At 27.3% G+C, this 22,429-nt stretch overlaps 1 protein-coding gene across 1 annotated transcript; it reads right to left on the bottom strand.

The window, feature by feature from the left end:
- Positions 1-305: 305 nt before the first annotated feature.
- LOC107443184 (tetraspanin-4) lies at positions 306-22,342 on the bottom strand. Its single transcript, XM_016056971.3, has 6 exons — positions 22,017-22,342; positions 16,922-17,113; positions 15,462-15,536; positions 14,977-15,081; positions 10,874-11,026; positions 306-9,086 (listed from the first exon to the last, which is right to left on the bottom strand). The coding sequence occupies exons 1-6, from the start codon at positions 22,074-22,076 to the stop codon at positions 8,943-8,945; spliced, it is 729 nt and encodes a 242-aa protein (XP_015912457.1). The 5' UTR covers positions 22,077-22,342; the 3' UTR covers positions 306-8,942.
- Between the last annotated feature and the right edge of the window lie 87 nt (positions 22,343-22,429).

Consider the following 22,429-nt stretch of genomic DNA (forward strand, 5'->3'; position numbering starts at 1 on the left):
GCTGAGTATGCTTTTTGTTTTTATATAGAGACAAGTATATTTATTTTTACAATATACATAACATAATTACTCTACATGGAGCAATTATCGCTGACCAATACTGGGAAACAAGGTGTCGAACGATGAACTGACTTTTAACTTTTATATTCTTGTTCTTTTGAGTTGTGTTATTTCTATCCTGTGTCAATCTCCTCTGCCATTAGAAATAATATATATATGTGTGTGCATGTGTTTATTTTTAATGAGTATTTACACACGAGATAGTTGTACATACATACGTATGACATTAGTAATCACTCTAAAACTGCTCATAAAATAAATTTATTGTTCTCATATATAAACTGATTTTATTATATATACAGAAATAATACATTCTATTATTACAGAACAGAAGTATTATTACACATATAGTAGAAAAATGTGTATTTGCATCACAATATGCAAGTATCACTGCCCAATTAATTGCATGTTTAATTATTACAGTAAATATGATTGTCAATGGTTATCATGGTTAAAAAAAATATTAACAATTCAAAATAAATGACACATTTGTTCCTCCATAGTAGCTTATTTTTAATTTATTCTCATGATTAGCTGCTATAAATAAATTATGTGTATGATAAAAAGTTTCCAAAAACAGACTCCTCAAACAATTTTAATATTTTCAAATTATTATCATAAAAATTAAATTGGAAAAATATGTGATTTAATATAAATCATAAGTAATTTAATGATTTCAAAAATGAATTTACTGTTTTGAATTATTTTTGTAAATATATTAATATTATTTTAATGTTAGAAATTTGTTTCTTAAGGTTTGAATGTTATGTCAGTGATTATATTGTTAAATGGTCATGATTTTGATTGGTTAATAATAATTGTGTACTAGAAACCTGTTGAAACAAATAGTGAGGTCTAGCTTTAGCATTTTTATAAAAACAAGACTCCAGATTTCCTGTGGGTTTTCGAAAGAAATTGCTCAAAAAAAACTTAATAAACAAAAATGTGTAAAAGTTTAGCTTGCCTTGACAATAAAAATGAAATTTTGTTTTAGATAAACTAATGGAAGTTTAACTAATAAACTAATGGAAGTTATAATATTATTTTTCTTATATAGCATGTAATTTGTGTTCTTATTTTTTTTTTTTTTAAGTGTTTAATTGAGTGTGTTTTTAGGATATTTTTTCTTTAAGTACAAACAATTTCTTAAAAATCTAGATACATAATTAAATAAATATACATTAAAATGAAAATTTTCTAGATGCTACAAATTATGTCAAATTATAAGACTGATACATCAAATATTAAATGCATAACAATCATAATCCTTTCTGAGGCATAAAATTATACATTCTAAAAAAGTTAAAAACTAATTTAGTATTAACTAATATATCTGCATCAATATAAAAAAGAAATACAACCAATATTATATATATAGTAACACAACTAATATGATTCATGTGGCCATCTCTTGATAAATTCAGAAAAAATTAATTTAGAAAAATGTGGGTAACAGATAGTAAAGGTTATTGGGAGTCAAAAAGAGAGGGAGCTGTTTACGATTGTACATTTTGTGTTTGATCATTTCTCATTGAGTTTATCTGTAGCTGTAACCACATGATTTATAAATTATTTAGTTTGTAAACACAAAATATCAAGTTTATGGCCAATTATTTAGATAATTTTGAAAAATCCAACCCATTTTCCCAAACAAAATGGTTATAATAATATTACTAGAAAAATAGCTCTATAAAGGCTTAAAAATAAAATTAGTTGATAAAAATTTCTAAAACACTTAAAAAATTTTTTATATTTTTATGATGCAATAGAATAATTAATACCAATCCTCAAAAACAAAATCCCGTATTTAATAATATAAATGCTTCTATCATGATTATTATAAACAGGAAATAAAAGAGATTTATACAATCTCGTAAAATATTAAAACATACTACAATAAAAATGAATCAATATATACCATTTGTTACAGAAGCAACAAGAATCACAAAAATAGCTATAATGATAAAAAAAAAAAATAACATAGTACAAGACAACTAAAGCAATACAAGGGTAAAATATCACAACTGATGAACAAATATGAGGTACAAACTTTTTAGGCACAACCATAATTGATAAGTAACAATCCATTTCTAGTAAGTAAAAAATAAGTAACAACATTTCTCTCAAGAAAACAATATGAGATACACCGACAAAGAACACTCTTTTAAGATAGAGCTAAAAGAAACAAACAATTTAAAAGTTCCAATATGTAAGTAAGCACATTAAGCTTTCAACAATGAAAAACAAATTAAAATGGTTATAAAAACTTACCAGAATAATAATTCTGTATTAAGCAGTTCCAAACTGCATGCATAAGTAGAAGTTAGAGATGGCTAAGTATTAACTTTTTCAGTAACAGGTACAAATTAATATTGATATTACAAATTATCAATTTCACGAATCTGACATTTTTGTATCAAATAAATGTCAAAAAAAATTCCAAAATAATATCTTTTTTTTTTTGTGTGTGTTCTTTCGAGCATTGAGTTTGATCGAGCTGAAAGTTATTTAATATTTTATACAATTATTCCATGTTGCATCTTAATTTTTATATATGCACTTAATGAGAAAATGACGGACATAATAAACGAAATAAAGAAAGTAAATTACCCATAACATAAGAAAAATATGAAAGAAAATAACACAGAATATTAATCCTTTATTAAAGGACATTTCTTTAAAGATAAATTTCATTTTTTACAACTTTTAAGTTTTTTACTAAACTTAATGTTTTATAACTTAATTGATACCAAATGTACTCGTTAATTTCATAATGTATTCATTTAAAGTACTAAATAGTTTAAAGTACTAAGTTTAAATTATCAGACACATTGATACAAATCCATCTCTACTAGAGGTACAATAATCGAAGCATAATTAGAGCTATTTTTGTTCTAATTAGGCTTTTATTATGCATACTATACATATATTTTGATTAGAACATGTGAAATCCATAGAAATATAACAGATTAACCTAAATAAATTTCAATTACATAACGCCTGGTTAAGACAACTATTATATTTAATTTTATTGTAGATAAAAAACTTTTTAAATAAACAAATTAACTATTTAAATATCAAGCTTCTTGGCAAATAGATATAAAGTTTTCTCTTCCATGCAATCTTTTTAATAGACTAACATGGATAAAATTTAAACTGTGTTTCTGGAAAAAATATTAATTTTAAGATTCACAGTAAAATGGTTTAATTGATGCATTTTTTAGAAACATTTCATATTCTGCACTATTTATTCCATTCAAATGTACTTTTCTTATCAGGTATTAAAGTAAATAAACATTTCAAGATCTTATATTTAGCTACACCCACCAAACATGTAACTATGACTATTTAGTAAGTTCTGTTTATAAAATTTTATATGATTAACGAATATTTTCTAATATGATTAAATTTAATGAACAAATTGTATAGTAATAATATATACATTCATAATTAGTTATTACAAAACTATCTTCCTGCTTGTAGATAACTTGGAACAGTTTCAGAAAAATAATTTTTGTTAAAAATACATAATATAAATGTGAAAATATTTCTGTAAAAGGCACTGATATCACATATAAAGAGGAAAATGATTTTACATATTATATTACATGCATTATTGAAGAAAGAATAGAGGAAAATGATTTTACATAATATATTACATGCATTATTTTAAATGTGAGTGAAATATAAATTTCATGACTTTTCTAAACTTGAATATTTTTAAGAAACTACTACATAAACTCCCAAACTATACCTTAAGCATGCATAAAAACTACAATAAGTTATGCACACATAAGCTAATATATTATGCATTAACCTTTTACACTCCAAGTACTTTAATATGTTGTTTGAACTAAAGTAAACGCTAAATCATTTAAACTACATAGTGCAATATTTTAATATAATTTCTGAAATTCATAAAATAATGTGGTCATTAATTATCAAGATATAAAAATGTTACGTTTAAGAGTAAGATGCCTATTCAGAGTGCAAAGGGTAAATATGAATAAAAAGAAAGAAGTGATTATTTTAATTAAGATGACAAACGGAAAGTTCTTTTTTATACTGTTTCAGTAAAATCATATTTATAAATGTATACAGATTTTTCCAAACAAATTCTTTCACTCTCATTACAATTATTTACCTACTTATATTTTTTTAATCATAAAGTATAAATATTAAATAAATGGTGAAAGAACAATGCATGAACTCTATTAAATAAAATTTCTTCTCTTTGCAACGAAAAGTAAAATATAAAAATTTAATATGAAGTACTTAAATTAATTTTTAATACTTAAAATAATACTGTTTTAGTTTGATAGGAATGTATTCTACTAATAATGATTTTTAACTTCACAAAAATATAATTTTGACTAATTTATGTCTTAAAGACATAAATAAATTCTTCATACAAATTTTATAACCACGAGAAAGGAAATTAAAAGCTTTTGTGGTAGTTAATCAAAACTTTTATATGATATTTAACTTTTATTTGATACATAGCTTTTATCAGTGGTATAAAAAATTAAATTTTGAATTTCTAAAATAATTTTTTAAAAACTTTGAAACATGTGTTTTAGCACTGGATTATATTTATTTATTCTGAATTTTCATTTTACATACTTCTTATATTAAACAGCAAAATTAAAAAAAATAATAGTAATAAAACAGTAGTGAGATTAATAATAAAAAAATGTACTTAAACTTTTTACAACAGTAAACATAAATTGTTTGAGAAAAATGTTTTTTAAAAATTTATCATTTCTGCATAATCAAAAAAAGATGGTATTTTGAGTATAAAAAGTGAATGAGGCCTTAAGTTAATAATTTAGGCAAAAAATATAAGAAAAATATTTCTTATGGCAAAATAAATGCAGAAACAAATTCTCTCTCTTTTTTTAGGATTTTTCCTGCATTTTCGATTAATTATTACTAAGTGTGAATACTTTCTACTAGCAGGGGTTTGTCTAGGTTTTTCTGAGAGGTACCTATTTTGTGAAAATTTCGACATAATTTGTGAAAATTAAAAATAATATTAAAAAATCAACACAAAAATATGGATTTATCGTTTATTACGGATACAAAAAGAAAATTTTAAGGAAAAATATTTTGTGAAACAACTATTTTTCCTGAAGTTGAATTTGAGAAAATACCGCTAAACGGTAGCAAATTTGGCCTGGACAGACCCCTGACTAGATATTTCGAATAAACAAAAACAACATAAAGATCCAAATAATTATCAGTGCATATGAAGCAATGTTAATATACGCTTGATTTCATTGATTGACTGTTTGTATTATTTGGGCAATTAATACTGTTGAATCCCGTTCCGTTGTTCCCGCATTTTTCGTAATCTCGTATGTATAGCCTCATTCCAATGGTTTCATCACAAATGCTATTCTTATAAAGTTAATAATACCTGCTTAGATCATTTTTAAAACAAGATGCATCTACAGTTCAGAAGTTTTTAAACTTTTTTAATAAAAATTTGAAGTCATTTTGTTTTGAGAAGAAAAACAGTAATTCCTGATGTCAGTGATGAAGGAGAAAATGAAATGAAATGAAAAACATTGTTACAGTTTGGAGAAAACACCTTAAACATCACATTTAATGTTTATGCATCAGCAGATGAAAATGTTGATACTTGAGGTGTGATGTAGATTGAAAAATTTGTTGCAGGAAACTAAATAAAGTGCAAAAGGATACTGATAAAGATGATAAAACAGAGATACAACTAATGCCAACGTTTGCAAAGGGTCTCAAAGCCTTTCAAACAATGAGTAACATTTAGTGGGTATACTAATATACAGAAAAAGAACAGCAATCAGATAAAAAGGTCAAAAATGTATAGTTTGCGTTAAAAAGAAAAGGTGGGTTCAAGCAAAATTTTTTAAATAAGTAAATGTGTTTATTCTTCCTTTATTTGCATTGGAAATATTTTAAGCACTTAATTTTTCAACTAAATTTGTCATACTAAACGTAAATTTAGTAATTTTCAAATACATAAATCCTTTATTACTTTTCATACTTTTTCAAGTCACTATTCTATATTTTATGTTGACCCCATTTTGTTGTTTTCTCACATTTATCATTCTCAATGAATGATCCCACGAGAAACGATTGATCGAGGATCTCCTGTACTTCGTAAAAAGCAGATACAGATACAAAAAGAATAAAAAGGTATGCAATCATACATCCAGCTTACAATAAAAATATACATTTGAACTTTATTTAAATTTAAAAACAAACTTTACTAAAAATATTTGTTCATAAGACTGTAAGTTGAAAAGTTACCTGACTAAGATCCGATAAATATTCTAAAAAGTAACATTAGGAGAAAAGTACAAAATGGTTGCTGTAACTTTTTAAAATTTCTAATCGTGATCATTTTAATAATTACGATTCATTAGTTGTGAAATATAATGAACCCGTGATCGAAACAAAAACAGATGGTATAACCAGTGGTCAGAAGTAGCATGCTACAAGTAGTGAAACTACTGTGGTCGCTGTTTTTTCCTCTCTGTAGTTGGTAATGCATTCTGCTACTTTTTAAAAGAAATAGTGTGGTGAGTAGTGTGATATAAAAGAACATTAGTTTAGAAACTATCTATGTGTAGTATTCTTGCAAATTCCCTTAAAACAGTTAAACAAAGTTCAAATGCAAAAAAAAAATTCCAATCTGATTGGTGTAAATTGTAAGCAGACCCGTCAATGTGCACAATGAGAATGCCTCGGTGGCTGAGCGTCAATAAGATCTACCTCTGTTGTTCGGAAAAATCGGTATGAAATAGGTCGAATTGCTCCTGAGAGATCGAATTTTAAATATCTCACTTTTTAAAAATTCTATCAAAAGTTATTCTGGTTAAAAGTTATTTGATATAAGTTCATTGGATCAAATGTTATTCAGGGTAGTCCGATTTTTGTTTTTCGAACTGTATTTTATTTCTTGGAGGATATATAAAAGCATTGATCACTTAAATCACAATTTTTTTCAATTTCCATGCATTTCTTAAATTACTGTTGAGAAAAGCATTGAGTTTAAACAACAATTTTGTAAAAAGTGCTTTAGAATAAAAAACTATTTCATATAAACATAAATTAAAACTTCGTAATATCTCCTCCTATTTAACCAAGCCAATTTTTTATTCAAAATCATTTTGAATATTGGGGAAAATTTAGTTCTACAGTTAAGTTTGTCTTCTAAAAGTAAAGAAGTAGTAACTACTTTTCAAAAGTAGTTTGTAGTCACTCCATTGAATAAAAGTAGTTATCTACAATTGTAATAAAATAGTTGTAGTTAACTACAAAGCAAATGTAATTTTTATCGACTACTGGGAATAACATAAGGTTGCTATGTAGTAAGTACACAAAACCGTAGAAAATCTTTACTCTTTAATACTTTAATCTTCCACCCTTTTCCAAAAAAAAATTTTAAATTTTGTTTTAAATTTATGGCGTCATACTAGTTGCAAGCAGCCATTTTCACTAAGAATTTCTCTTAGAACTAAAAAAAACTTTTTGGTCGATATTCATAAGAACAGTTCAGTTTAGACATTCTAATGGACATTAAAATAACATTACGTCTGTGGAATAGAAGATAGAATTTTATGTATCGGTTTTTATAATGGAAGGGAAACAGCATAAGGTTGTACTAAAGAGCATAGACTGTAATTATAAATTATGTTAATGAGTGTTTGCGATCAAGTTTTAAAGTAGTCAACAATACATTATATAATATTAGTAAAACATTTTTTTAAAAAAAGTATTAACATAAACTTCAAAATTTTTTTATATTTTTAAGAAAATGTGTCAAACTATTTAAGTAGAAAAACTGAAAATTTTTTATCACATGTCATAGAAAAACCCCCCATCTAAATAGCTATTAACCCTTTAACTATCAAACACCTTGAACAATTTTACACAATAAATTTGCTTGTGTTAAAGAATAACTTAATTCAAAAATTTATGACAGTTATTAAAATTTAAAAAAATTGAAGATCAATTCGAGATTGAAATGTAATGGATATAATAGTAGTACTTAGCATATTAACAGTTATTTGTAATAATTGCATATCACAGCTTTATAACTTCGTAATTGAAATATTTATCATTCATATAGAAAATTCTTTTTAGACTATAATATGTTTCAAACAAGACTCTTATTTTTAATATAAAAACATTTTATAACTTGAAAAATATCAGCTTAAAGAATCAGTTAAACTTAACATTTCTCTAACAATGCTGTTCATATGCTTCATGTAGGCCCATTACAATTCTAAGCATACTGTTGTTTTTGATTATACAGAGATGTTTAACATGTATGAGAAATTTGACATAATGCTGGATCAAGTGTATCAATGTAAAAATATATTTTAAATACCAAACGGGACTTATTAAAAAAGCCTCATTTAAAACTAAACAATACTGGTTTGCTTTACAAAAAAAAAAGCAATAAGTTTCTACCCAAAACCGAGAGGTCAACAGTTAAAAGGATTAAAAATGCATATTTATATTCAATGCAGTATTTTCTCATGGAAAATATTATCTGGATAACAGTTAAAATACATTATTTTCAACAATATTCCTTACAAAAAGCAAGTCCTGTCCTAAACTAAGAGACCAACAGTTAAAAGATTAAAAAAGCACATTCATCATTATTGTTATCCTTCATAGAAAAATATCTGGATAATGGTTAAAATACATTCTTTTCAATAATTCCCATTCTTTGCGAATGTTGTCCTTCATCATAGAAAAATACTATCTGCATAATAGTTAAAATGCATTGTTTTTCACAACTGTTATTCATGGTTATTATTATCCTTCATTCATTATAGAAAAATATTATTAAAATAACTACATAAAAACATTTTTTGCTCAGTAATTCATCGACGTTTAGGGTTCATGGAACAAACAATTATTAAAGCAGATATGATACCAAATAATTGAATAAAGGCAAACACCATGCTTATTATTCCTACAATATGCATCCTCTCCATTAACCACACATGTAATCTTGGATAGCAACCCTAGAAAATAAGATATTAAATTAATATTATAAATCAATAAAATATTAAATAACAAAGAAAAATTTCATAACAACTAACAGGAAAGTCATTAGAGCAGCAGTTTCCAACCATTTTAGCTGTGGGAATTACTGATTTTGCAATAAAGAATTTAAGGCCCACTTACTAAAAAATATACCTGCTAAAATTGTAAAACAGTAATGATAGACACTTAAATATGCATATATATTTTACATACGCTTAATTTTCTATACAACACGGAGAACTTTTGGATGCTAGAACAAGTAAATTGTTGCAAAAAAAGTGAGTTTTATTTTATTTTATAACTGTCATTGAACAGCCAACAAAATTTAGGGTTCACGACTACCAATGTTCAGCTCCGTAACCTTGTAATTTTGCACCCAATCTAAAAGATAAGGGAACTCCTGGATCAAGTATTGGTAGAAATTTGCCTTTGTGGAGGACTTTTTGATGGAACTAACCCGCGTTTGCATTACATAGTGCTGAAAATCACGAAAACCACCCATGATTAGCCCGACAGCAAGGGGACTCAAACCCATGATCCATCTACCACTGAGGCTATTACACGTCAGCAGTGTGGTCGGTGCAAGTCAGGTGCGGAATTCTTTTTGACCATCCATCCATCCATACTTTCCACTATATTTTCTTAACTTATTTGTTTTCTCGTTTTTAAGAAGTTAATAATTAATTTTATTTTGATTCACTATATTTTACCTTTCTAAACATATAACAAACTAAATGATGATAAAATTATAGAACTAATTGTCTATATAAAATGCAGGACTCTCGCTACAGATTTCAAATTATTAGCCTGTAAATTAGCTAAATATCAAAAATATTCACTAATTTTCAAAAGTCAAATAAAAAAATATCAATTTCTTAAGAAACCTTCATTTTGTCGTAATTTTTAGGATCAAATTAAAATTATTTTTTCTTTCCAGAGGAAAAAAAATCATTCGCCAATACTTTTGCGAAAACACAATTTTATTCGCAAACTTTACAATTTTATCGCATTTGGCAAGGTGGCGAATGCTTAGTGTGGGCTCTGAAAATGTAAATTATTCTTTCAATAAATTTTCAACCAGATTTCACAAAAATTGTAAATACGTATGTAATTTGCTTTAAAATTAAAGAATGGAATTTCTAGAAGTTTTGGGAAGTTATAAATTTCATGTGATGTGCATGCACTTAGAGCATAGTAAATATCGAGAATACAGAGTATGTTCGGTAATGTTCCATAAATAGAAAAATTATGTTATTGAACAATTAAATTTAAGGAGCATTTATGTAAGCTTATATTTGTAATTCTAAGAAAAGAAGTGTTAATAATTTTTTCTCCCATTTATTTTAAAAGCGAATCAGATGATTAAAAAAATTGACAATTTTTTAGCAATCTAAAACATATGAAGAATTGGTTCAGTGAAAGAGTGTAAATGAACATAACACGTCAGACACCTTATATAATAAAAACCTATTATTCAATCAATATATATTTATAAGAAAATATAACACTGATTCTAGAAAATCCTTTCATTAGTTTAAAAGTAAGTTATGGGTGCATTTATAATTTTAAAATGAGTGCTAAACATATTTTTTATCATTTTATTAAACTTACTAATCTACTTCTAAACTTAATTGTAGCTGTGAAATATACAACATATTTACTTGGGTGAAATTCTCAGATTTCTTGCTGAAAAATTGGATTTTCGGCAAATCAAATTTCTAAAATTTCCCCTCTATATTTCTAAATAAAAAAAATTATTACTTACTGATGAATATATGTAAGAAACCTCCTCCATTTCTCCACAAGATGATATATTAGAGAACTTTGGAAGACAACAACTGGAAGGAACCCACTCTTTATCTGGCCAAGCAGATATTTGATGCCAATCACGATAATTTCTAACACCGCAACATCGGAACTGAAAAATAAACCATGCGCTATAAAGCTATTGTGTATTTTCAATGGAGTCCAAATATAGAATGCCAGGAACTGAAGTTTATAATAATACTCAACAAAAATGGATAATTTCAAAAGTTTTATGACTCACACATGATTGATATTGCATTTTATAGACAAAAATTTTATTATTTTTCACATTATTTTAAACATGTAGAAATAGATTTCAAGTGGACAAATGCAGGTTGCTTTTTAAGTATCCCAATTTTCATTTAAAAATAAATTGCATAACTTTTATAAAAAAGACACTGCTACAACCAATTTATTTTAAAAATTGTCACTTTCATTTTGGTTAGGCTCAGAAGACATGTTTTGAAGATTACATTTCTGTACCAGATGACTCATTTCATTTTGGATCACTGTGACAAACATTCACATATTAAATTTTAATTAATTCCTTCAAAAAATTCTTAAGATTTAATTGGAAATATATTTATCATACAAAATTTGGAATAGTGACTTTAGTAAAAATGTATAACTTTAATTCCTGATCCATTATGCTACACAAGAATACTAAGTAATAAATTTAAATGATCTTAAAAATTTTAAAAATGAAAATTTTTTAATAACGAAAATTGAAGCTTTTTTATAAATATGCGTTAAAACAATTGAAAAAAATCCTATTTAACATCCAAAGGATAATGCTTTAATTGATTACGCGTAAGACATTGAAAATAGGTAAGAAAGTGAAAAGAATATAAACATAGCTAATACAAATCATACTTAAAATTCACTAAAGCACTTTAATTGTAATCAATAAGAAGGTATTACTAATAAAACATGAGCATTGATGTTATAAATAAAGATAAATCACCATCCACATTTGAAATTATCGCAAATTCGTTTAGTAAAAAGGGCGAGTTAGCTTCCCATTGCAAATAGTGGAATAAAGCTATTTATTGATACTTGCATTTCTTTTTCAACACATAATTTTTGAAAGATATTTGCTTTTTAAAACAGCAATTGCTGAAAATCCAACCTTGCACACGCAAGAAGTAGAAAATCGAATAAAATTTCACTTTGAGTAAGATAACTCATTTCTTACAAGTTATAAAACTTTCTCTAAATTTTAATGTTTACTATTAGTTATAGAAATGTGTCATCTTTATACACATAAACTGCAATATTTAAAAAATTAAAAAATTTTAATGAGCAAAAATGAAACTTTCTCCTTCTGGATAGCAACAGATTAAAATTAAAGGATTATATTTGAAATCATGGATGACTTATGACTAGGACTGGGCGATATTAGAAATTATATATCGTGATGCATCGTCAGTTTTGCATTGCGATATAATATTTTTGAATTTCATTTACTTGTATGGCACAGAAAGTCAGATTTCTATCGAAACTCCATACTCAAATTGATTTAAATCAATTTATAAGTTTGAAGATATATATGTTTTGCTTAAGAAAGATATTAAATAAATTGACTACTATACACAAAACCTACTTAAAATATTTATTGAAAAAAGTGTAGCTACAGAATGAAATATTTGCACCCCTTTATCGTTTATAAGGTATTAGCAGTCTAATTAAGTACCTAATTACCTAAATTATTAATTAATAAAATTATTAATTAATTATTAATTAATTTAGGTAATTATTAGGTAACTTTACTAAGTTTTTAACTAGAAATAAAAGAAAGTTTAAAACGATAGGTTTATGAATTATTTGAAAATCAATTAGTTTAAGCGAATGAAATTTTGAAGAAAAAAAAGTTTAAAGCCATAAAAATAATTTTATTAAGTGAGCCATATAAAAATAACTTTGATAATTACATAATTATTAAGTTCGATTGTAATGTTCAAATTCTAAATGAAAAAGTAAACGCAAGTTTTGTTATATTTTCTAAAAATGATCACGCAAATAACGAAAGATTTCTTAATTTAAAAATAAATAATAAAAAAATGAATAAAATAGAAATTTATCAATATATTTACCTACCAATATAGAAAGAAAATTTAAAAAATAAGTTCGTTAAAAATTATTTGTATGTTCAAAACAAAGTGCTAAATAAACTTTTAAAAAATAATAATAATAATAAAACGCTTTCAAATCACTATTTTTTATTATTATTATTTCACATAAATAATTACATTAAATTGAATAATGACCGAATTATGAACGAAAAACAAAGTAAGGTTTAATTTCTTAAAAATAAAAACAAAAGAATTGTGATATTCGATAATATATTTAGCTAATTAACTAATAATATTAAAAGAAAATTTTAAAAAACTGATTGTACTCTCTAATAAAACGAAAAAAATGAATAAAATTCGCAAACCTTTCAAATTTTTTTGAATAAACGAAGTTGATTGACTTATATCCAAATCCAAATGGAAAAAAAAAAGTTTCGTTTTAACTTTATTTCTAAAAATAAAAGCAACTCAAGATTTATAAATTTAAAATCAGTAATAAAAGCCCATTAAATTATTAGAAGTTTTATCCAAAAATAAATTAAAAGAAAAGAAAAAAACCTAACAAATTTAATTACTTTGTAACTTAATTCTTTATGGGAGCCTTAAATTAGATTTCCGATAATTTTCACATAAAAATAAGAAAAAGTTTTGTTGAAAAAAAATTACCTAATTAATGACGAAACTCTTCATAAATTCTTTTCAATAATAGATTGCGTTCAGAACGGGGCAACGGCAGCGATCACGAAGTTAGTTCCACTGAAAATAATCTACAAGAAATGATATCAAGTCGCGACAAAGAAAAACAAAGAGGTGCGAAAACGAACATGTGAGGTCACGATATAGTATTCTCAAAACTTTGGTTCTGATTCTACCGCTAATCAATCAAGGCCATTTCAACATAACGAAACGAACACCCCGAGTCGGCATCGGAACGTAAGGGAAGATCCCTGCGTGTCTTATATCGTAATATCGCTATATCATCTTTCCTTGAAGACTTAAATCAGATTTCTGATGCATCGCCAGGAACGAAAGTCGCTGTATCGACTTGCCAATATAGGCGTTAAATTGATATGTCGCGATACATCGATTTATAGCCCAGTTCTACTTATGACACCTTTTATTCCATAGTCCGACGTTGTGCCATTGCAGTGGCTTTTGGGAACCCTTAACTAAAAGTATCAGAACATCATTTCATAGAACAAAGGTATTCAACTTTTCACAATTTGAAGCTTACTGTTTTTCTTTTTAAATGAATTCCTAGTTCAAAGAGCTGAAAAAATATGACAACAAAGCTTTATTCCACTAAATTATTATTACATCTTTAATCACAACACAAACATCTTAATAAGACAACAAATGTTAAGGTAGCTAATTTTTTAACTATATTCTATGAACAATAAACAAAACCCACAATATTTAAAATTATAACAAATTAATAAAAAAAAAATTTTATTGGTCTGGCTTAAATTGCTTTTTATTGCAAAGTATTTTTAATAGAATTATTATTTGCATTGCAAATAATTTTTAGTAGAAATAAGGAGAAAAACACCGTTCTTCTTTTTCTCCTTACATTTTGAGTAACCAAATAGTGATCGATTCCGTAGCCTTTGTCAAAGCTTCAGGGAGCCTAAAGGTCCAGGGAATCCAGGTGGAAGATCTCTGACATAGAGCATTCTAGACGCTATAAACATCTAATTTATGAAAAAATAGAGAAACGAAACTTTCAAATAGCTGAGTTCATTTGTTTATTTCTTTTTAAATTGTTTTGAAAGCAATTATATTGCAAAAACCAGACTAGTATCAAGATCTTAGAATTTCACTTTTTATAATTAATTTAACCTAAAACAGAAAACATTATTCACAAGTACTAGTTTTTGAAGACAAGCATTTTCAAATAATAATATAGCAAAATCTCTATTAGACAAGTTTTTAATTAATAATAAAGCGTTTAACAAAAATAATAAACAAATAAAAGTTTCATTTATCGCACCTGTGTCTGAATATGATCCCAAGTTTCTTTTAAACCATTATGATTGTCAATGGCATATCGATCATGTATTCCGATCAGCAATTCTTCTTGCAAAGCTTCTCCAATCTGAAAAAAAAAATAAAAATTAGAATTTTTAAAAAAAAGACATCAAATCATTATAATAACTTTATGGATAATCAACAAAAAAGAACAAGCACAAGACCTAGTTTAATTGCTCCTATTATTTAATGTAATAAAACTATAGAATTAAACACCTTTCTGAAAAATCTAAATAAATAACAAATAGACTCGCTAATTTTTTAAATCCAAATAAAGTGTTTTTGAAACTGAAAGTCGGGTGATGTAATGTAAAGGAATTTGTTAATGTGTTTCATTAAACATGCTTAACCATATACATTAAAAAACAGTGTAGATGGCTTTCTAGACATGCCTGATATATTACACATTTCAATGACATTTCAATGAAAACATATAATTTTACTCACATGCTTTCTATAAATGAATCCTAAAGTTCCTGCAGTAAACTCAAGAAGGAGAACCACAATAACCAGGATAAAATACTAGAAAATGCACAAAACATTTTAGAATAAATCAAAATAATTAAAAAGCTTTTTGTTTCCAATGAATAATATAAAAATACAAACATGTGACTAGTAAGGTGAAGTAACAGTTATTAAATTTTATTATCAGTTATTATAATTATTTGGACAAAAGGTAGGTAGGTACTTTATTTACGTCCCACTAGAGCTGCAAAATGGGCTAATGGCGACGGTCTGGGAAACATCCCTGAAGATGATCCGAAGACGTGCCATCGCAATTTCGATTCTTTTCATAAGGATGGCTCCACTGCTTTGATAGCCCGACGACCTGTGTGTGAAGTCGATCACCTTACAGTACAACAGTTCAATGAGAACCAATACCGTGCACCCTCGAACAGTGAGCAGGCTGATCGAAGTGGTCACCCACCTGCTTACTCACCGCAGTCAGTGATGCTCGATTTCGGTGCTCAACTAGGAACCGTATCTTTACGATCAGTCCACTGTGGTGCTTTGGATAAAAGAGGATAGCATATTGAAGGTTCTACTGCAGAGGTGCACAATCTGGGGTTTTGAGAGTGCATAAAATACGCCTCTCAAACACAAATTAATTGGAAAAAATTACATAATTAGCATAAGAAATTTTATAATTACAGTATACTCTCGATATCTTGAAAACCTTGTTATGTCAACAACAAAAATTTCCCCTTGGCATTACATATTCACCTAATGTTAATTTAAATTCCTATGTTGAAAGGTTTCTCCTCAAAACCTTGCTATGTCGAATTTTTTTCTGAAAAATCGCAATGTAAGTTTATTTTAAACCAAGTCTTTTCTGTCTAATGCATAATTATTTTCATCTTACTTTTAAAAATAAATTTATAATTGTTGTATTCAGACTTATAGTTAACTATCATCATTATATACACATTTAATCGTAGTTATTCTTATGTTTCATGACTCTACTTCTTAGGAATAATATTTCAGAATATTTTTTTCTACTTTTTAGAACATATTTAGTTCTGAACTTGTTATCTCCAAATTTTTTTAGCGTCCCTTCAACTTTGAGACATCGAAAAATTGTATATTTTAAACTAATTTCCAAAAAAAAAAAAAAATATATAAGATATAAAAGTTTACAATTGTAGAAATACTGTTTCAGATTGTTAGAAACTTCAAAAAAAAATTTATTAATTTTGAAATATTTTCAACACAGTAAATTAAACAGCCATTACCCAAGCTTTGTAGTGGCTCAAAATACAAATCAGCACAATTTACAAAGAAATCAGTCACAAAAAGTTAACAAAAGCAAAAACATTATTAAAAATAATACAAGACTTTATTATACTTTTTAAAAATATTTTGCACAATATAAGCTAAAAAACATGGTATATATTACCAATACAAACCATTCTTAAAAGAAATTTGTTTTGAAACCAAGCACCACAGCATCCTAAGAATCCGAGCAAAAAGGTTAAAACTCCAGCAACTATTACCAAGTAGTCTCCACTTAATACATGATGAGAAATTAAAACTTTGGAATATCCTCTATAAGACTGATTCAGCCATAAACCCACTCCCAACATGCCACATCCCAATACCTGGAACAAAAAAGGTAGTTAAAATGAATATTTAAGTTTCAAGTATCAAATATATCAATGAGATGTCACTTAACAATGAAATAAATTTTTCGGGCGCTCGACCTCGATAGATCTCTCTTGTCACTTTCGCTTTCCAGTACGTCTTGTTTTAATGGTACCGTCACTAATACTAATTTATAATATTAATAAGAAACGCTTGGATCATTAAAATTAGCATTTAACTACTGTTCAGAAATTTTATTAAGATTTTCTGAAGAAAAGTTATTTCGTTTTGAGGAGAAAAACAGTAATTTCTGAGAGTAATTATAATAAAGAAAATAAATATTAATTAAAATTTGAAGCAAAAAATAAAACGTAAATAAAGCACAATGAAAGTACAAAAATGTACACACTGTAGCTTTGGTTCACTAAACAAGAACCTAAATTTAAATTAAAAAAGTAATTTATGTTTATCCATCTTTCTTTTGCATCATAAATATTTCTGTAATAACTATATAATTTTACCAATAAAAAAATATGCCAGGATAGCCTGGTTGGTAGGGTGTTAGGCTCATGTCCAAGAGGTCATGGGTTTGATTTAGTAACAAAGTATTGGGTTCTTTTGAAAGTAATTTCGTTTTTTAGGGGGGGGAATGAAAGACAATTTTCGTATAATGAATAAATATTTTATTAAATTATATATTGGCCATTCTGGTCCAACACCTTTTGCCATATTTCTGGTAGTAGCATGATTCCACGCTCATAAAATTTTTGGTCTTTGCTGACAAAAAACTGATCCAGGTGATTTTTGACCTCTTCATGTGAAATAAAGGTTTCACAGTCCAAAAATTTTGCAGTGACCGGAACAAATAACAATATGAAGGCGCCAGATCTGGAGAATATGATGGACGTGGCAGTGTATCCCATTCAAATTTTAAAACTTTTGGCGAGTAAACTTGTATGAGGCCTCGCATAATCTTGGTGGAACACTATTCCTTTTCTGTCGAGTAATTCTGGCCTTTTCTGTTGAAGTGCATTATTCACTTTGTCCAGCTGACGACAGCAGACTTCCGAATTAATTGTTGTGTTATCCGGTAAAAGCTTTAAAAAAAAACGATTTCTTTAAAATCCCACCAAACAGACAGCATCACCCTTTTCTGATGGATATTGGCTTTCGAAATGCTTTCAGCCAGTTCATCTTTTTTGCTCCATGATCTCTTGCGTTTGACTTTGCTATAGACAACCCATTCTTCGTCCCCAGTAATGATGCGTTTCAAAAATGGATAATTTTCATCACGTTTGAGAAGCGAATCACAGACGTCAACATGACAAAACAAATTTCTCTCTGTGAGAACATGGGGAACCCATATATCGAGCTTAAACCCAGGCCTTTCAAGTGGTCATGAACAGTTGAATTCGATAAATTTAACCTCTCACCAATCTCATGTCTGCATCAACCAATGCCCTTATCAGCTTCAACCGGCCTTCCAGAACGTGGTGCATCTTCAACATCAAAATTGCCCAATTAAAATTTTTCAAACCAGTTCTGGCACTGGCATACTGTCAACACATCTTTTCCATACACATCGGTTAATATCTTTCTGGCATGAACAGCATTTTTACTATTTCTATAGTAAAATATGACGAAAATCCTGCTTATTGCTCTCCATATTTAAAAGGGCACCAATCAAAAACTACTGTGTAGAATTAATTGAACTTTTTTACCCACAAGTCTTGCTATATCAGTTCTCAAAACATATAATAATAATGCGGCTTAAGTGTGAAGTTGGATTCGAAAAATACAATTAAATCCTCAGTCAGTAAAACGAAATTATTTTCCGAGCAACCCGATAGATCAACCAAATAGATTTATGCACAAATTTATAACTAGTATAGATCTTTTTCTTAAATAGCACAGCAGCTCTTACCTTCTCCAGGTATCACTCTGTTTGGCGACTCTCTTCCAATTTCGGTACTCTGAATATCCACACATTTTTTTAAACATTCAATCTATCTAAGGGGAAGACTGCCCTTTCATTTATTTCTGATAGACTAGAAATAGTTTTCAGCAATTTCTATCTTTCTGACCCATTTTATCCTTTGGATTTTTAAGTAGTATTTCACGACATTAGACTCTTTAAAGATTTTATAGAATTCGAAATTTGTTCACCTTTGCCATAAGCCCTTCACCAAAAATCTTCTTATGACTTTTCTATAAAATTGCAAACGTCTTCTCCTCTCTTTACGCTAATACCCCCTTGCCTCAGATACATATAGTGATAAAAACAGGTCTTATAAATGTTTTATACTAAAGAAATTTAGTTTTTAATTTTAGAAAAATGGACTTCATATAATTTTTGAGACTTAAAAACATCTGTTTTCATTTATGACTTGTTTTTAATTATTTCTATGATTAGATTATTGTTGTAATTGAATTCTACTCCTAAATGAGTGAAATTGCCACTTGTAGACTCTGCTGACTTATTTGAAGTTTTCTATTTATACATGGCATATATTTTGATAGATAGAAACAATATTTTTCCAAAAGAGCAACAACAAAAAGGAAAACTTGAAAACTCAATATTACATATTTTATTAAAAGAGTATTAAAACAAATGGTACTATTTGTACAGATCGGGAAACAAACTAAACTTGCATTGTCTTTGGAAACAGAAATCTTGCAGAGAATTGAGTGTGCAAGAACAAGTTAATAGAAGCATAGTAAAGCTGAAGATTATTCTGATTACTAGAACTTATTAAATAAAATGTCAAAAAAAATTTTCAGAATTATAATACAATTGTTCCCTGACTTGGTAGTTTTTTGAGAGGGCTCTAAAATGGGGGAGAGTTCTATGTCGTGATCTGTGGCAGAATAACCGCCGAGTCTTGACATCTTCCGAGCGACAGCCTGCGAGAAACTAAAAAAAAAAAAAAAAAAACATCATAGAAAGGGACAATCTCGAAAGATTTAACTTGGAACAACCCCTGGAAAAATATCTCTGTGTTTTTATAATTAAAAAAATTGCAAATCTAAAATCTATGTGACAGATCACAATACGAAAATATCCCCCCAATATGTTCTGAAGCTGCCATTCAAAACAGCAACAAAAAAAAATAATAATAATTTAATTGGCTGCAATCTTAAGATAAGGATTGATTCGAATTTCACCATAATTCGACAATAATTACACAAATTGTAATAATAAAAAGGATTTTATTTCATTGTGGTTCAGTGGTTAAATCCAAACTGAAACTTAAGAAGTGAAGAAAAAAATAATAAGAAAATTGTTTGCGCTCAGCGCCATCTGGTATTATAAATCCTTAACAAGGATAGAGATATTCTATCCTTCTCTTTTTGTTATAAACAAAGGATTTTGTGTACATTTGAAAATAAAATGTAACTGTAATACAAAATATTTTGCAATGCTAGGCCAACAATATTTTTTACTGTTACATTACATCCAGATAAAAATTTGGTATTTTTTGGTTAGACAAGCAAGAGGAAGTTCAACTATTTATTTTACTTTTGCTAATTACTTTTTTGTGCATGCATAGTTTAGTGTTTAAAAATACAAATAAATATATAAAATAGTAAAAAAAAGAAAGAAAGAAAAAAAGGATAATTGGTATAGGACTGTATTTTGGGGCAATTTCCACTTAACTAACTGAAAAAGCATGTACAAATTGAAAATATGATTGGTACATTTCAAACAAAACTGTCAAACCAGATCCAGTAAGAATGTTGCTTGCGTTTCTAAAAATTTTGAAATGAATTTTTTCGATTCTTTATGATTTTCTCTGCTCAGTGTTTTCACTACAGCGTTAGGATGCGAGAATCTCGCATATTTTATTCTTTTCTCGCATTAAAAAATTATTACTGCGAGAAATTCGCATATTCTATAAATCAATTTCAAAATTCACGAATTTCTCGCATTTTGGAAAAACCTTTGAACTAGGCCATTTAGAATAAAGTCCATTTCACTTTTCTTCCCGGATCTTTCATTATTTTCAACATCTGCCCCGATATCTAGCTTCCCTATTTACCAGTATTGTTCAGAACCTTTTCGAACAACAGAACACAACCACGGAACCCCTTTCAGAACACATTTCTCTGCAACCACGTGTTTACCATAGGTAAGGTTTCTTCACGTAAGACGTTCAAATTTTTATGTGCTAATGTAAGATGGACAAATACCTTGTAAAGGCAAAATCTTCTTTAACGATGCACCAAAAATATTCAATGCTTTAAAAAATAGAAGACAAAAAAAATGTATTATGATTATAAAAAAGATTTTTTTTTCAAGAGTTTGTGTTTTTTTAGTTTTTCGAAATCTCTCTTAACTATTTGAAATCTCACCCTGTTTTCTAGAGAGGGTGAGAAATTCTTACCCATTTTTTTTCTTTTAAAGCTCAGTATTATGGAGTTCAACCATTACACTTAATTAGAAATATGGGAAGATTTATATATCTCAGTACCAGTGGGGAAAAAAATCCCAAAATTTAGGCATCAACCAGGCAGTGACATGCGTTTACCGTTTTTTTTATCTAGTTAGAATTATTTCAGATACATAACCAGAGCCTTTTAATTTAATATATTAAATAAGTTTCTTTAAAAAGTACAATTATGACAGAATATTTAACTTTTTAACTAGAATTTCAATTTCCTCAATAAGGATTTACGAATAACAAAACAAATTTTTCCTTGATTTATACACGATAGAATATTTAAAACTAAAAGTACATATTGCTGATGATACACCACCCTTTGGAAAATATGTTTGTTTATTCCAAAAAAATTTAAGTAGTATGACATTAAATCTATTTCATAAAATTAATTTCCATGCAGTACAAATTGAATTATTTTGAAATAACTGCAACAAATATCAATTTCGATCCGAATATTTTTTAAAAGCAATATATTTACCCAAAATAGCAAATTTATGCAGCACAGCGACTTTCGAACACAGCTGAAACTGTTAGACATGGTAGAGGATTTAATAAATTAGAAAACTTGTCATAAAAACTAACATAATTACATCAGAAATATTTTATGATTGTAATTTATTCAACTAGAAAATAATTTAATTCATTCATTAGATCATTTTAAAAATACATAATTTATAATACGCAGAAGAAAATAAAAATTAAAACCAAAACAAAAACACATTCGCGGTGCTCTCTGGTATTGCCAGTTAAAAAATTACAAATAGCAACAGGAAAGTTAGAAATTAGTGTAAAATTAACAGCTAAAGTAAATTATTCGAAACTTTCTTGCTTTCTACAATTCAAAAATTTAATAGATTGAGATCAGTTTAATTCTACATTTTTTATTGAGTT

This window comes from Parasteatoda tepidariorum, chromosome 8, assembly GCF_043381705.1.
Source record: "Parasteatoda tepidariorum isolate YZ-2023 chromosome 8, CAS_Ptep_4.0, whole genome shotgun sequence".
Classification (NCBI taxonomy): Eukaryota; Metazoa; Arthropoda; class Arachnida; order Araneae; family Theridiidae; genus Parasteatoda; species Parasteatoda tepidariorum.

Excerpts from the sequence above, each read along its gene's own strand:
- LOC107443184 (XM_016056971.3), bottom strand. The coding sequence starts at position 22,076 with ATGTCTAACAGTTTCAGCTGTGTTCGAAAGTCGCTGTGCTGCATAAAT. Across the intron at positions 15,537-16,921 it reads ACAAATTTCTTTTAAGAATG|TATTTTATCCTGGTTATTGT; the intron begins GTTTGTATTGGT and ends TGCATTTTCTAG. Across the intron at positions 11,027-14,976 it reads GGGATCATATTCAGACACAG|TTCCGATGTTGCGGTGTTAG; the intron begins GTGCGATAAATG and ends TTTATTTTTCAG.